Source organism: Ceratotherium simum, chromosome 21 (genome assembly GCF_057802395.1).
Source record: "Ceratotherium simum simum isolate JZ-2026a chromosome 21, ASM5780239v1, whole genome shotgun sequence".
NCBI lineage: Eukaryota > Metazoa > Chordata > Mammalia > Perissodactyla > Rhinocerotidae > Ceratotherium > Ceratotherium simum.
The window spans coordinates 23,174,147-23,187,844 of NC_141920.1; the positions used below are offsets into that span (position 1 = coordinate 23,174,147).

At 59.4% G+C, this 13,698-nt stretch overlaps 1 protein-coding gene across 3 annotated transcripts in view; it reads left to right on the top strand.

The window, feature by feature from the left end:
- Positions 1–776: 776 nt before the first annotated feature.
- Positions 777–13,698, top strand: part of MTCL2 (microtubule crosslinking factor 2) — a 72,838-nt gene continuing 59,916 nt past the window's right edge. For all 3 annotated transcript variants that reach the window (XM_087445312.1, XM_087445313.1, XM_004430430.3), the window contains exon 1: positions 777–2,184. In XM_087445312.1, coding sequence (XP_087301438.1) covers positions 796–2,184 — 1,389 coding nt within the window. In that variant the 5' untranslated portion in view covers positions 777–795. The remainder of the gene's footprint in view (positions 2,185–13,698) is intronic.

Sequence of the window (13,698 nt, forward strand, 5' to 3'; positions counted from 1 at the left end):
GGGAGAGGAGGAGGAGGAAAGGGAAGAAATGGAAAAGGAGGAGGAAAAGGGGGATGAGGGGGGAGGAACAAGAGGCTGCAGAGGGGTAAACACAACCCTGCCCCCCCCCCCCGTGGCAAGGGACTGTCACCCTAACGGCGAGTGCCCACCTGAGGGGCAGCCAAAGGACTTAATCTGGCTCTGCCCAGCGGCGGCTCGCGCTGGGGAGCAGCAGTGAGGAGCAGGGGAGGGGAAGGGGGCGGGGAAAATCAACCACGCGGCCACGAGCGGTGGAGACAGCCCTGGGAGGAAAGAAACGACACCTGCCAGAGTCGGGGCTCCGGGGTCGTCCGGAGTTGCTCTTGGGGGGGACATGTGAGGATCAGGGCAACTGTCTCCAGCCCGTGCCAGCCCACCGGGGCCAGAACCTACTCCCAAAGCATCGCTGGTCTGACACCTCGTAATGAGTCGCCTCCATTTTAGCCTGCAGAGCCTGAAACCCGGGTCGGGGAGGAGGGAGGACGCCTGGGACCACCGCTGGTCAGGGTGTGCAGAGCCGGGCGTGCATCCAGGGCGCCACGGCCCCCGGGCCTGCGAGAGGGAAGCCGACGCAGGGGAGCCGGAGCACGCCCTGGAGGTGTGAGGTTTGGCTTCCATCCTGGCTCTGCCATTGACCTTGGGCTAATCGCGTGTCCTCCGCAGGCTTCAGTTTACGCATCTGTACAATGGGATAATCGGTCTTGCTTTGCTAGGTTGAGAGGGGCGGAGTTCGCGCACGCTCCGCACAGCCGCGAGGGGCGAGTGCCGGGCGTGTATATGGATGCTGCCTCTCGCGATCTGAGGTCCGCCCGGCCTCCGCCTGCGAGTCCCCGCGAGCGGCGCCCCTGCCCGAACGCGGGGCGCAGGGGCGCCTCCGCCGGGTGCGTTCCCGGGGCCGGCAGGGGAGGGGGCGGCGGCGGAGCGGAGGCGGAGGGAGCCCCGGCCGCGGCAGCCCCGGCCCGCCTGACCCTCGAGGGGGTCGCTGTTGCCTCGCAGATCCCGCGCTCGCTCGCTGCCTGTGTCCCTCCCTACCGCTCCCGCCGCGTCCGCCTTTTGTTCGCGGAGCCGCGCGCCCCCGAGCCGAGGCGGCGGGGCGGGGAGCTGGCGGGGCTGCGCGGGGGGCGGGCCGCGCCGGGCGGAGCCGGGGCCCGGGCCGCAGCCGGACTCGGAGCCCGAGGGAGCGATCGGCGCGCGGGCAGCCGGGGCCCGGGCGCGCTCCGGGGGCGCGGCGAGGCCGAGGGGGCGGGCGCCGGGCGGAGCCGCAGCCGGAGCCGGGGCGCCTGGAGGCGATCAGGCCGCGCTCTCCGAGCTCAGAGCAGCGGAGAGACCGTGCGGCGGGGGTCGGGGCCGGAGCGCAGCCCCGGGGCTGAGGTGGGCCAGGAGGAGCTGCGGCCGCAGCGGCCGGAGGGGCGCCGGGACCCTCCCCAGGGGCGCGGAGGCCGGGCGGGCCCAGGCCATGCGCGCCGCTCGCTGAGGCCGCGGGAGGCCGAGATGGAGGCGCCGGCGGGGGAGCCCCCGGCTCGGGGCTGCGGCCCCCCGCCCGCGCCTGTCCTGGAGAGGAAGAAGAGCCACCGCGCGCCGTCGCCGGCGCGGCCCAAGGACGTGGCCGGCTGGTCGCTGGCCAAGGGCCGCCGGGGCCCAGGCCCGGGTGCCGCAGCCGCCGGCAGCGCCGCGTCCTCCGCGCGGCCCGACAAGAAGGGGCGCGCGGTGGCGCCCGGGGCGCGGGGCGCAGGGACGCGGGTGGCCGGGGTCCGCACCGGGGTCCGCGCTAAGGGCCGCCCGCGCCCGGGTACCGGGCCACGACCGCCGCCGCCGCCGCCCAGCCTCACTGACAGCAGCTCGGAGGTGTCGGACTGCGCGTCGGAGGAGGCGCGCCTGCTGGGCCTGGAGCTGGCGCTGAGCAGCGACGCCGAGTCGGCGGCCGGGGGCCCGGCGGGGGCCCGCCCGGGGCAGCCGCCCCAGCCCGCGCCGCCCGCACAGCAGCCTCCGCGGCCGCCCGCCTCCCCCGATGAGCCGTCGGTGGCCGCGTCGTCGGTGGGCAGCAGCCGCCTGCCCCTCAGCGCCTCGCTCGCCTTCTCCGACCTCACCGAGGAGATGCTGGACTGCGGGCCCGGAGGCTTCGTGCGGGAGCTGGAGGAGCTGCGCTCGGAGAACGACTATCTCAAGGTGGGCGCGCGGAGGGGGCAGAGGAAGGCCGCGGCAGGCGCCGGTTGTCACAACTCCCGGGCCTGAGGCCCACTGTCCCACTGAATGAGCTGGAAAAGGGGCCCTAAACCCATGGGGATCTCCCTGAGGTCCATCTAGGGCTCCCTCACATCCCTCCTCTCATTTTATTTGGGAAACCCTCTCCTGAGGAGGAACCTGGATGAGGAATCTGGCCAAAGGGCCCTGATATGGGAAGGGGGGAGCTTGAGAAAACTGCTTTGGAGGGTGCCTAGATGCATCACTTGGGTTGGGGGGAGGAGGGAGTCAGTGAGCGGCTCGACCTCTGCGTTCAGCTGCTCAGAGCCCCCACCCCTAGGCCAGAAGCCAGGCCTTTGGTGGCTCTTATTTTTCCAACAGGCTGGTGTGTACTGGTGCCAGGGAAACCTGTGGCCCTCCTCTGGCGAGGAGAGGCCGGAACACCGTCCTTAGTCTTTACCCAGGGCTTTCCCCGGGCGCAGGCCTGTCCCCGCCTGCTTTTCAGGGCGGGTCTCCTTTGAAAGCATGACATCTGGGAACATCCCCTTGGCTGGAGTCCGACTTCCGCCCAGGCTAACGGTCCCACAGCCTGGGAGGGTGATGTCGTGGGAGAACCGGTTCAGAGGCAGCTTCCTAAATCCCAGGATGTTGTCTTCTGCCCTCACTGGGACAGGCCCTGTACACACAGCGGCCCCATTGGCCTCTCATGGCCAGTGCACATGTCCTTCCCACCTTCCCAGTGAGAGGAGGGAAGCTGCTCCTCTAAAGGGGGCATTCCCTCTGGGCATGTGGGGGCCTGAGAGCTTCCCCAGGAGAGCAGGCTTTGCCTTCGCCCTTGCAGTGGATGTGAGCACCTACTAGGTGCAGGCCATGCTCCATCTGCCCCCTGCCTGGCACTGTGGCAACTTTAGGGACAGCCCAGCCCTCGTGTGTCGACGTTGGCCCGGGAGACTGGAAGCTTCATGGGCTCTACTGCCACTGGCTGGGATGGTTTTGGAAGAGGCTGAAATGTTACCTACTCTTCTCAGTTGATGGCCTGGCACAACACCCAGAGTACCCCTGGCCGAGAGCCACCGAGTTAACACTACTCTGCTGATTTACGTCTGCCCAACAACACTTAGATTTGTGTTGTGGCTCTTCTGGCCAAATAGGTTTCTCTCTCATTAGAGTTTTGGAGTCTTACTCAACTGTGTCTCTCCCTGCCCGTTTCCCCCAGGATCTGCTGTCCAGCATATGTTCAGTAGATGCTTGTAGAGTAGAAGGACAGGGTCTGACTGCATCAGGATAATCCACCCCTTCAGCCTCTAACCTTCCCCAAGCCAGGTCTCAGTTTCCTCATCTGTGAAGTGGGAGGGTAAGTCTTCCCGAAGGCCCCATTTGGTGTGGACAATCAGGGCTTCAGTCTGCTCCTATGGTCTTCAGAAGCCAGTGGTGGGGGGAGGACAAGTGGAGGGTGGGGAGGAGGGAGGTCCCAGAAAGAGGCCTACCCCTGCCCTCTCGGTGCTCGGAGCTGCTTCCGTACTCAGTGCCTGAGCTGCTCTAAACTCGGCCCCTGAGTCCTCGCTCCCACCTCCTGGCCCCCACTGTTCACCCTGGCCAGATGTAGGGAAGATCTGCTTCCGGGTCTGCTCGTGCACCCCGCTGTGGGCACCTGTCCATCCCGGGAGATCATCAGGCAGAGCTCTGGAGTCTGTCTGAGCCACCATGGCTGTTAGGATGGAAAATAGTCCCAGAAGGCTGGGGTGGAGCCCAGGGTCTCACAGGGGCCAGGGCCTGGCTGGGGACGTCCCACTGCCTGGGCCAGGGCTGAGCCTCGGTTTCCACTACTCATGCGGTATTTTAGGCTTCATACACAGGCCTCAGACCTCTGTTGGATCTGAGGTCTGTGTCTTCCAGGCTGTGTGATTTGGGCAAGTTAGTTAATGTCTCTGGACCTCAGTTTCCTCCTTGTAAAAAGGCCCATCATACATCTTCCAACCTTAAGGGCTGAGATAGTGTGTGCAAACACCACTAGAGCACCCAGCGTGTCGTGAGCCTCAGATGAGGGGGGTTGTGATCACCGCTGTTCTCAAGTGGCACATGACACGTTCCATGTCCTCTGTGGGTTCTATGGGGCAGAATAGATCCTCCTCCCTACCTGAAGCAGGCTTGACTCTTCCTCCTGGCCCCCTGTTCATTCATTCACCAACTATTTATTTAGTGCCTGTTGTGTACCAGGCATGTGCAGATCTGGGGATGCAACCGTGGACAAGGATGAAGTGTCTGTTTTCACGGAGTGTTGAGCGTAGTGGGGGCATCTTGGACTAAACAATAGTCGTACAGGCCGTCACCATATGGATCATGATGGGGGTGGAGAAGCACACAGTGTGCCAAGAACACATGGAGGTGGGGCTGGGGTGCTCAGGGAGGCCAAGGGCTGAAGGATGAGATGGAGCCGGCTGACTAAGGTGCTGGACTAAGAACCTTCCAGGCTAAGGAAAGTAGGACAGTTTGATTTCAAGGACAGCACTGAGGCTGGAGAGGGGAGGGAGATGGGATGGGAGAGGCGAGCAGGGCCGGACTGTGCGGTCCTTGCTGTGTACGCTCGGGTGGGTCCCTGAACTTCCCTAGAGCTTTGTTTTACTCACCTGCAGCCCCACGGAGGCGAGGTGAAGATCCAGAGACTGTGGATTGGACCGGAGATGAAGGGGCTATTCCAGGTGGTGGTCTTTTGTCCATTCTACAGATGGGCAAATGGTGGCCGGAGGGGAAGGGACTTGCTTCAGCTCCCAGAGCCAGTTCTCCAGGCAGCCAGGGCTTGGAATAAAAGTGCATTACACTCTTGACGTGTTTCCTGCCCCTCTGGGTCGCTTCGCTTCTAAGATGCAGAAACTGAGTTACCAGGAGAAGGACTCCAGATCCCAGTGGGTCCCCTGCAGGCCTCATGCTGCCTGAGTTGAGTCCCATTGAGTCCGATGGGGCCCCGTCTGGGTTCACCTCCCAGCTGGTGGGGGGCACTGGGAACTGTCCACTGGGAGGGCCTCTGGGGGGATGGCAGATCTCCTGTTGCATGAGGCCTGCTCTGGGGCCCAAGAGTGGAAAATATAAACAGGGCAGCTGTCTCCCAAGGAGGCAATTAGGAGCTGCTATGGAGAAGGGAGTGAGCTCGCTGTCACTCAAGTTGTTCAGAGAGAGGCTTCATGACCTTGCGTGTTTAGATAAAGACAGGGTTTGTGGAAAGCGGCTTGTACAAAAGGTTGGCGGTTGTGATTACTTGAGGAGGATTTGGGGGAGATTTATGTGGTGGCTACAGTTGAGCTGCCTGACCTCAGAGCCCCTTCCAGCCAAGGAAGTCTGAAGGTTATTCATGTTTGAGCTTCCAGGATTCTGAGATGCAGCTTTAGCTGCAGAGCAGACACATCGACTGTTGACTTTGGAAGCCCTGGTGGTCTGAGGCCTTCCAGCTCCCCATCACCACTCACCGTCACCCGTGTACTGTGTGCTGAGGACATGCTGGGAACCCACTGGGTGTAGATGGAAGAATCTGAGAGTGGGAGCCCAAAGACCTGGCTTTGAGACCTGACTCTGCCCTTTACTGTGTGGCCATGGGCAAGTCACTTGGCCTCTCTGAGCTACTCTTTTTTTCCATCTGTATAATGAAGATGATGGAACTTGCCCAGGCAACTTCATAGGATTGTTTTCAGGAATCAGGGAGGTATGGATAGACAAAAAAACATTTTGCAAGCAGTGAAATCCTGCATCTCTTGGGGAATTGTTAGCCAATGAGCAGACAGGTGTCTATGTCTTCATTCTTGGGGGAGCTGGGAGAAGCCAGGAGGGTGGATCCTCTTAGCTTTAGGATGCTACTAAATCAGGAGCTGCTCTGGGGAGGACAGGAGGGTGTGATCATATTCCATGCTGTGTGGGCTCCACAAAGCAAGGCCTCCCCACTTCCTTGGAGGTTCTAGATGTGAGTGTTCGAAGTGGAGCCAATTTAGGTGTCAGCCCAGAAGGGCCCAGAGGAAGCATCTGATCCACCCCCAGTTCCCATCGTAAAGTTGGATAAATGGAGGCTCCAGGTCACACAGCCAGGATTCCAAATCTGGTTGTTCTCACTCTGGGTCCACTTCTTTCTACAGTATGACTAGAGCCCTGAGCTTCTGGTTGCTAACAGTGTGTCTAGTCTGAGACACAGGTTGGTGAGAGGAATCCTGTTGTGTCCCAGGCTTTGGGCTAAGACTTGTTGGGAACAAGTGGAGAATAACATATGCTGTAGCTGGGGGCCTGGAGCCTGCGGGTGGGGATGGGGGACGTGTGTGTGTGTGTGTTTGTGTGTTCCTTGCACCAATACAGAGTGTGATCGGGGCCGGGGCGTCTGAGATCCTGGAGGAAGCAATGGGGATTTGGATCCGGCCTTAAGGGTTAGATAATGGTTAGGCTAGACCCCAGAGTGCTGGGATGTTAGAGCTGGGCGGGGACCCCCAGATCATTGTCCCCTGGACTTCTATGGCTCTTGTCTCACAAATGCTATCAACTATTGATCACTTCCTGGGTTAAGAAAGCCCTTTATGGGCTGGCCCCGTGGCTTAGCGGTTAAGTGCGCGCGTTCCGCTGCTGGCGGCCCGGGTTTGGATCCCGGGTGCGCAGGACACACGCTTCTCTGGCCATGCTGAGGCCGCGTCCCACATACAGCAACTAGAAGAATGTGCAACTATGACATACAACTATCTACTGGGGCTTTGGGGGAAAAAAAAATAAAATTATAAAAAAAAAAAAAAAAAAAGAAAGCCCTTTACTCTTCACAGCAGTCCTGTGTGGAGGGTTCTGATATCAGACCCATTTGACAGATGAGGAAACCGAGAGGCTATATAACATGCCCAAGATTGCACAGCCGATACACTTGGGAACCTCACTAGACAACCCTAAAGAGTTCCCCTTCCCCCGTCTCTTCCACCCGCTCCTGCGCAGGAGGCAGCTTGTGCCTCCAAGGTTCACAGAGCAGCGTTCTCACCTGGCTTTGCCCGTTACAAGCTGTGTGACATTGAGTGAGATACTCAGCCTTTCTGAGCCTCTGTTTCTTCTTCTGTAAAATGGGAGATGAACATGCCTGCCCCAGGGCCATGGGACCCTTTGGAGTGTGATGATTCAGATCAAGTGCACAGTAAATGTTGTTAGCGCCTGTCCCTTACCTGCTTCTCCAGGCATTCATTCATTCATTCAACACATGTTTTCTCAGTGCCTCCCGGGTAGCAGGCCCTGTGCCGGATATCTGGCGCAGTAGCCAGCAAGTCACGAAGTTCTTCTCAGCTCCTGGGACCTGTAGGGGGATGGCTCCAGTCTCTCTGTCACTGGGTTGGGGAGAGGGGTGGTCATCCTGGTCAGCAAAGCTCCTGGCTGGTCCCTGCCCTGTGGTAGCTGAGAGGTGGCCTGGAAGAAGCTGCTCTGAGACCTGGGTCTTTTTTTTTTTTTTTTTTGTGAGGAAGATCAGCCTTGAGCTAACATCCATGCCAATCCTCCTCTTTTTGCTGAGGAAGACTGGCCCTGGGCTAACATCCGTGCCCATCTTCCTCTACTTTATATGGGACGCCACCATAGCATGGCCTGACAAGCGGTGCCTTGGTGCGCGCCCGGGATCCTAACCCAGGCTGCCAGCAGCAGAGCGCACGCACTTAACCGCTACGCCACGGGGCTGGGTCTTTAAGAGTCCTCAGCAGTTTGTCATGGGGGGAGGCAGGCAGCTCCAGCAAGATGGAAAATGGAAAATGTGAGGCGGCGGCTGCTGAGGCCTGGGGGGACCGCGGAGCTCCCAGGGCTCCCAGCATTCCTGGCAGAGGGGCTGGGCCTGTGTCCCTGGGCACACTCTCTCTTGCACACACAAACACACATACACGTATTCACAGGTCGTGCTCAGAGATCCACAACCACTCACACACATCTCACACACACATCCAGACACCACATCCAGGTTATGTCGTATGCTTCCAGAAGTACAACTTCTGACATATTAGAAAGGATACATGCTCAGAGAAGTACACAAACCCATGCAGACACACAATCTCCTGTGTCATCATACCCACACATTACCAAACAGACATGACAGAGACTCACACCATCTTGGAGACCCCAGGCTCAGAAACACACCTCACACACACATCTTACACCCCCAGACTTGGCCGTGTCCCAGAAGTGGATGCACAGCCTGGAGACACTCTCACACGTATTGGAAGTACACATACATATGCAGGCGCACACACAAACCCACGCAGACTCATTACACAGGCGCCAGCATCCACGGAAATCCACAGATCCACCCCTGCCAGGCAGGCACGGAGACAAGCTCGTCACCCACATGCCCCACTGCCTCTTTCACAAAGACAGCAGCAGAAGCCCTTGCACACCTACCAGGCACACACGCATACCCAGGAGATACTCACACATGGACACAAGACGCATAGCCACACGCACATAAGCAGGGACACGAGCACAGAGCACTCAAATGTCAGGCCTGTAGCATTTGCTAATGGGAGCCAGAGACCCACAAACTAGGGTACCCAGTTTGTATACAGTTGGTATACAGTGTGTGTACACACACTGGCTGTGACATTTCACCCACACAGAAACACAGGATATCCTGGTCTGTGTCTCCTGGAGTTAATGTGTACAAACTACTGTTTTCAACTCCTCTACAAGGCTTCCTCCACAAGGCTGCTGGGAACAGTGAGGAGTATGGCGGGGGCTTGATTTGGTAACCTGGATCTGCGGGAGGCTGTGGCTCGGTGGTAGGCGGAGGCAGGGCTGGCCGGTCACCAAGTCAGGCGACGCTGCACCAAAGGCCCCTGGTGCCCAGCACTAGGGCCTGGGCCCAGTGGGCTGAGTGAAATGGAGCAGTTGTCAGGCCTGCCCACAGGAGAAACACTGCCCAGGGGCAACTCCCTTCTAATCTCCTCGGAATTTCCTGCTTGCCCTCTTCTCCCTCCTCCTCCCCTTCTCCCTTTGCTGGGGGCTGTGGAGGGCCATGCCACTCCCGTCCCTAAAGGGTGCCTGGTTCTGCCTGGGAAACGAGAAGGAGGCCAAGGTAGAGGAGGCTGGAGGAGATGTGGGCACTCAGAGGAGGAGCCTGGAAGACTTCCTGGAGGAGGAGGCATTAGAGCTGAGGAGTTAACCTTGAGAAGCTGCCTGTGTGCCCAGCTGCTGAACAGTGCCGGGCACATCGTAGGGACTCCATAAATTTTGTTGTGTGATTGAATGAAAGGCAGTGATCAGGTTCTGCAGGTGGGCTGCAGGCTTGAAACAGAAGAGCTGGAGGGAATGGTGGGTGGGGACAGTGGTCAGGGAGAGGCTGGGATGGGGAGTTGGGCCTGCTTGGGAAGGGTGTTGAATGCCAAGCTGAGGCCTGTGAACACCTTGCTGGCAAGGGGCCATATGGACTTACAGAAGGCTGGCAGCTGCTCCCTTACCATGTGTCTACAGCACTGGGCACAAGGCCTGGCCTACCCCAGTGGCCCAGGGCGGGAGGGAAGGAAGGCTGCGTGGTCTCGTGGACAAATTCCACTTTTGGGGTCAAGTCTGGGGCCAAGTCTTGCTTTGTTACCTCCTCCCATGCATAATCTCCATGTGTAAGTCTGCTCATCAAGCCTCAGTTTTCCTATCTGTAAAATGAGAATTTAGTCCCTTTCTTGCAGGGCACTTAGGAGGATTAGCGTTCCGGTCTGTGGCACATCCTGCACTGTCCTGGGCACAGAGGAAGGGAGGGAGTGCCACATCCTGTGTAGCCTCTGAGGCAGAGGGACTTCCCCAGGGGAGGGGCTCGGCTAAGTTCCAGGCGGGGCCTGACCAGCAGCCAAGGTTATTACCAAGGTCATTGCCCCATGCCCCGTCAGCATGACCTCATCTGTGGTCACATGCTCCACCCTCTGGTGCCAGAAGGAACTTGGAGCTGAGGTGGGGGAAGAGCCAGAGGCTCTGGGTGTTCTAGGCCAGGGTGCTCCCGGCACTCCAGCACCATGTCTGCATGGTTAGCACCCCAGGGAGGGACCGTGGTGGCCAGGGCAGTGTGGGAGAAGGCAGGCCGAGGTTGGCACCACGTCTGCATTGGTTTTTTTTTTTTTTTTTGTGAGGAGGATCAGCCCTGAGCTAACATCTGCCAATCTTCCTCTTTTTGCCGAGGAAGACTGGCCCTGGACTAACATCCGTGTCCATTTTCCTCCACTTTGTATGGGATGCCGCCACAGCATGGCCTGACAAGCGGTGTGTAGGTGCGCGCCCGGGATCCGAACCGGTGAACCCCGGGCCACCGCAGCGGAGCGCGAGCACTTAACCGCTTGCGCCACCGGGCCGGCCTCCACGTCTGCATTCTTAGTGGACAGCACTGGCCTCCCTGAGGAACGGCAGGGAGTCCGAGAAGGTGGGAGCTGCAGGCCAGCCCTTCCCCTCTCTGGGGTCCGAGGTGGTTAAGAGCACTGTGTTCTAGAGCTGGGCTGACCTGGGCTTGAATCCTGGTTCTGCCTTTCCCTCCAGGAGCTTCCCCTTCATGAGCCTCAGTCTCCTCTTCTGTAAGATGGGGATGCTGATAGTGCCCGCCCTGCAGGGCTGCCGTGAAGATTGAATAAGAGAAAGCGTGTAGGCGAGGATTAGCCAGGGCCTGGCTCGCAGTACAGACTCGCCAGCTGTGCGCCCTCATCCCGCTCTATCAGCAGGCACGGGTCTGACTCCTGTGAGCCCTGGGTCCGTGACGGCAGGGTCGTGCCTGGCTCTGGGTGCGGGTCCTGGCACAGGGCAGGGCCTGGGAGGTGTGCGTGGAGCTGAAATGCATTGCGGGTGTTCCCAAACACATCTGTCTCTGCGCGTCCCCCCTTTCCCTCCCGCCACAAGTCAGTCTTCCCTGGACAGCCGAGGCCAGTGCTGCAGACTGTAACCCCGGAAAACTTGTTTGCTGGTGGAGGGCTGCCTTTGGGGTCCCTCATTCTCACACCAAGGTGAATAACCTTCCATTGCGTGGCCCACCAAGAGAAGCTCAGGCTCCAGGGGACAAACTGATTGGGGTCCCGCAGCCAGGCTGGACCAGCTAAACATCTTGACCCTGGTTTTGCCCCAGATCCACTTGGGATCTCCTGGGTCCATTGCACCAGCCTCCCCCTCCACGCCCCTCCTCAGCGCTGCCCAAGTGCCTGGGCGGCCTGTGTGGTCCTGCCTCCCTCAGCCTCACCTCACCCCTGCTCCACCCAAGCTCCATGCTCCACACTGCAGGCTCTGTCCCTGTGCTCTGCCTGGGCCTTTGCGCTTGCAGGGCCCTCTCCCTCCCCTGGTTTCCTCCTCCATCTTCAAAGCGTCCCGCTGCTGGCCAGGCTCCTGGGTTAGACACCTAGGAGCTTCCTGGAGGTTCCTTGGGGGCATTTACCTCAACGATAATTAGATTGTTAACTGGGTAATTACAGGTTTCATGTCAGCCCCTCCCCCTATGTGTTCTGCATGAGGGCAGGGACTTTACCAGGCAGGACTTAGCCCCTTTTACACAGTTGTAAACTGAGGCTCAGAGAGGTTAAGGGGCTTGCCAAAGGTCACACAGCCTGTAAGTGGCAACAGGCAGAAGGACTGGGGTCTCGTGGTGCTCTTGCCAGGGTGGTAAGCAGGGGGAATGGCACGAACAAAGGCTTGGAGATGTGAAATGCTGGGGTGTGCTGGAGCTTCAGGCTGTGCAGCCGAGCCGCTCCCTGGACTCCAGCCTCACTTTCCTGCCTCAAAGACCGCTGAGCCCTGTCCTGTCCCCGCTCAGAGGTTTGGCTGCAGCCCAGAGGCCGTTCAGGGGATATTTTAAACACATCCAGATCCAAATGCTGCCTTCCTTCCTGTCCACACAGAAAGGACGAGAGGGACACCGTCAGGCGCCCCTGCTGTGAGCAACCCCTCGCACCAACTACCCCCCCCAACCCCCGCCTGAGGCAGCAGGGGCTTCAGAGGTCTCCCTGCTCTGTCTGGAGAGGCCTGGAATGGGCAATGACAAGCCAGGCCTGGCCTTGGTGGGCAGCGCTGTCTGGGCATCTCCTCGCCCCCAGCACACACATGCACGCACAGCTCCCACGAGAGGGAGTGTCTGTGGTCTCAGGCACAGGGCTGTGCCAGGTCTGGGAGGCTCACTCCTGATTGGCTGTGGAGCCTTCACCTTCCAGAGCCTTTGTTTGCTTATCTGTAAAATGGGCATAAAAAATAGCACCCCCCCTCGGGGCCGGCTCTGTGGCTTAGCTGTTAAGTGTGTGCGCTCCGCTACTGACGGCCCGGGTTCGGATCCCGGGCGCGCACCGACGCACCGCTTCTCTGGCCATGCTGAGGCCACGTCCCACATACAGCAGCTAGAAGAATGTGCAACTATGACACACAACTATCTACTGGGGCTTTGGGGGAAAAATAAATAAATAAAATTATTAAAAAAAAAAAGATAACGGACATTCATTCAGAGCTCAGCCTGGCATCTGGCACATATTAAGCCCTTGTAAATATTAGCTGTTATTATTGTCACGATTGTCCCATTATAGAGATTGTCTAGTCTAGTTTACAAGACCTCAAACTGGACTCACATCCTGGCTGTGCCACTTGGCATGTGACCTTGGGCAACATAGTTGAGCTTTCTGACCTCGTTTCTCACCAGTCCTTTGTGGGGGCTGGGGATACAGTGAGATAATGTGTGCTGCCTGGCGTGTGCCTGGCACAGGGGGAGTGCTCAGGGAGCAACTTGCCTGTTATTATTTATGGTGTTAGAGAGGTAAATCCAGGACCCTTGTCTTCCCTCGTAACCCTGCAGGTCACCAGGAGCAGGCAACCTCCGTGCCAGCTGGAGCAGGGGCACTGTGTGGCACGACGATGCCTGGCTGGGCATCCTGGCCTTCCTTCTCCAGGACCTTTCACCCCGACTCCCCTAAAACTAGAGCCCAGCTACCACCCAAGGAGGCTAAGCTGGACTGAGCTCTGGGCTGGGAGACAGGAGCCCAGAATCCCTCCCTGCTTGACTCTGGACCCTCTGGGGACTCTGGGATTGTCCCCAGTCCCTCTCCAGGCCTCAGTGTCCCTGTCTGTGATGGGTGGAGTCTTTGGGTTCCCCTCCCCCTGCTGCTGTTCCCAGAGTTTTTGCTTTTGAGCTGGGAGGGAAGTGGAGATTTGCAGAGCCTTCTGCCCTCCTTGGGGTCCAAGTGCAATGATCTCATCTGGACCCTTGACAGACCCTGGGGGACGGGCAGAAGGGACAGCAGATGGCTGCCCTGGCCTCTTGGGGAGGCTGGCATGCTGCCCCTGTGGCCACTGCTGGCCCACCCTGCAGGTCAGCCCTTCCGGGCCGGGGTGAGTGGCCCGGGCCAGAGCCAGGGTGGCAGATGGGCAGGCAGCCTGGGCCTTGGCCCGAGGGAGGGACCGTGGTGACCAGGGTGGTGTGGGAGAAGGCGGGCCAGGCAGAGGCTCCTGTTCCTCCGTGGAGTGGTTGCTGTCCCATAGAGTGAAGGTTCTGGTCCCCACAGCTCAGCTCTGCCATTCTTC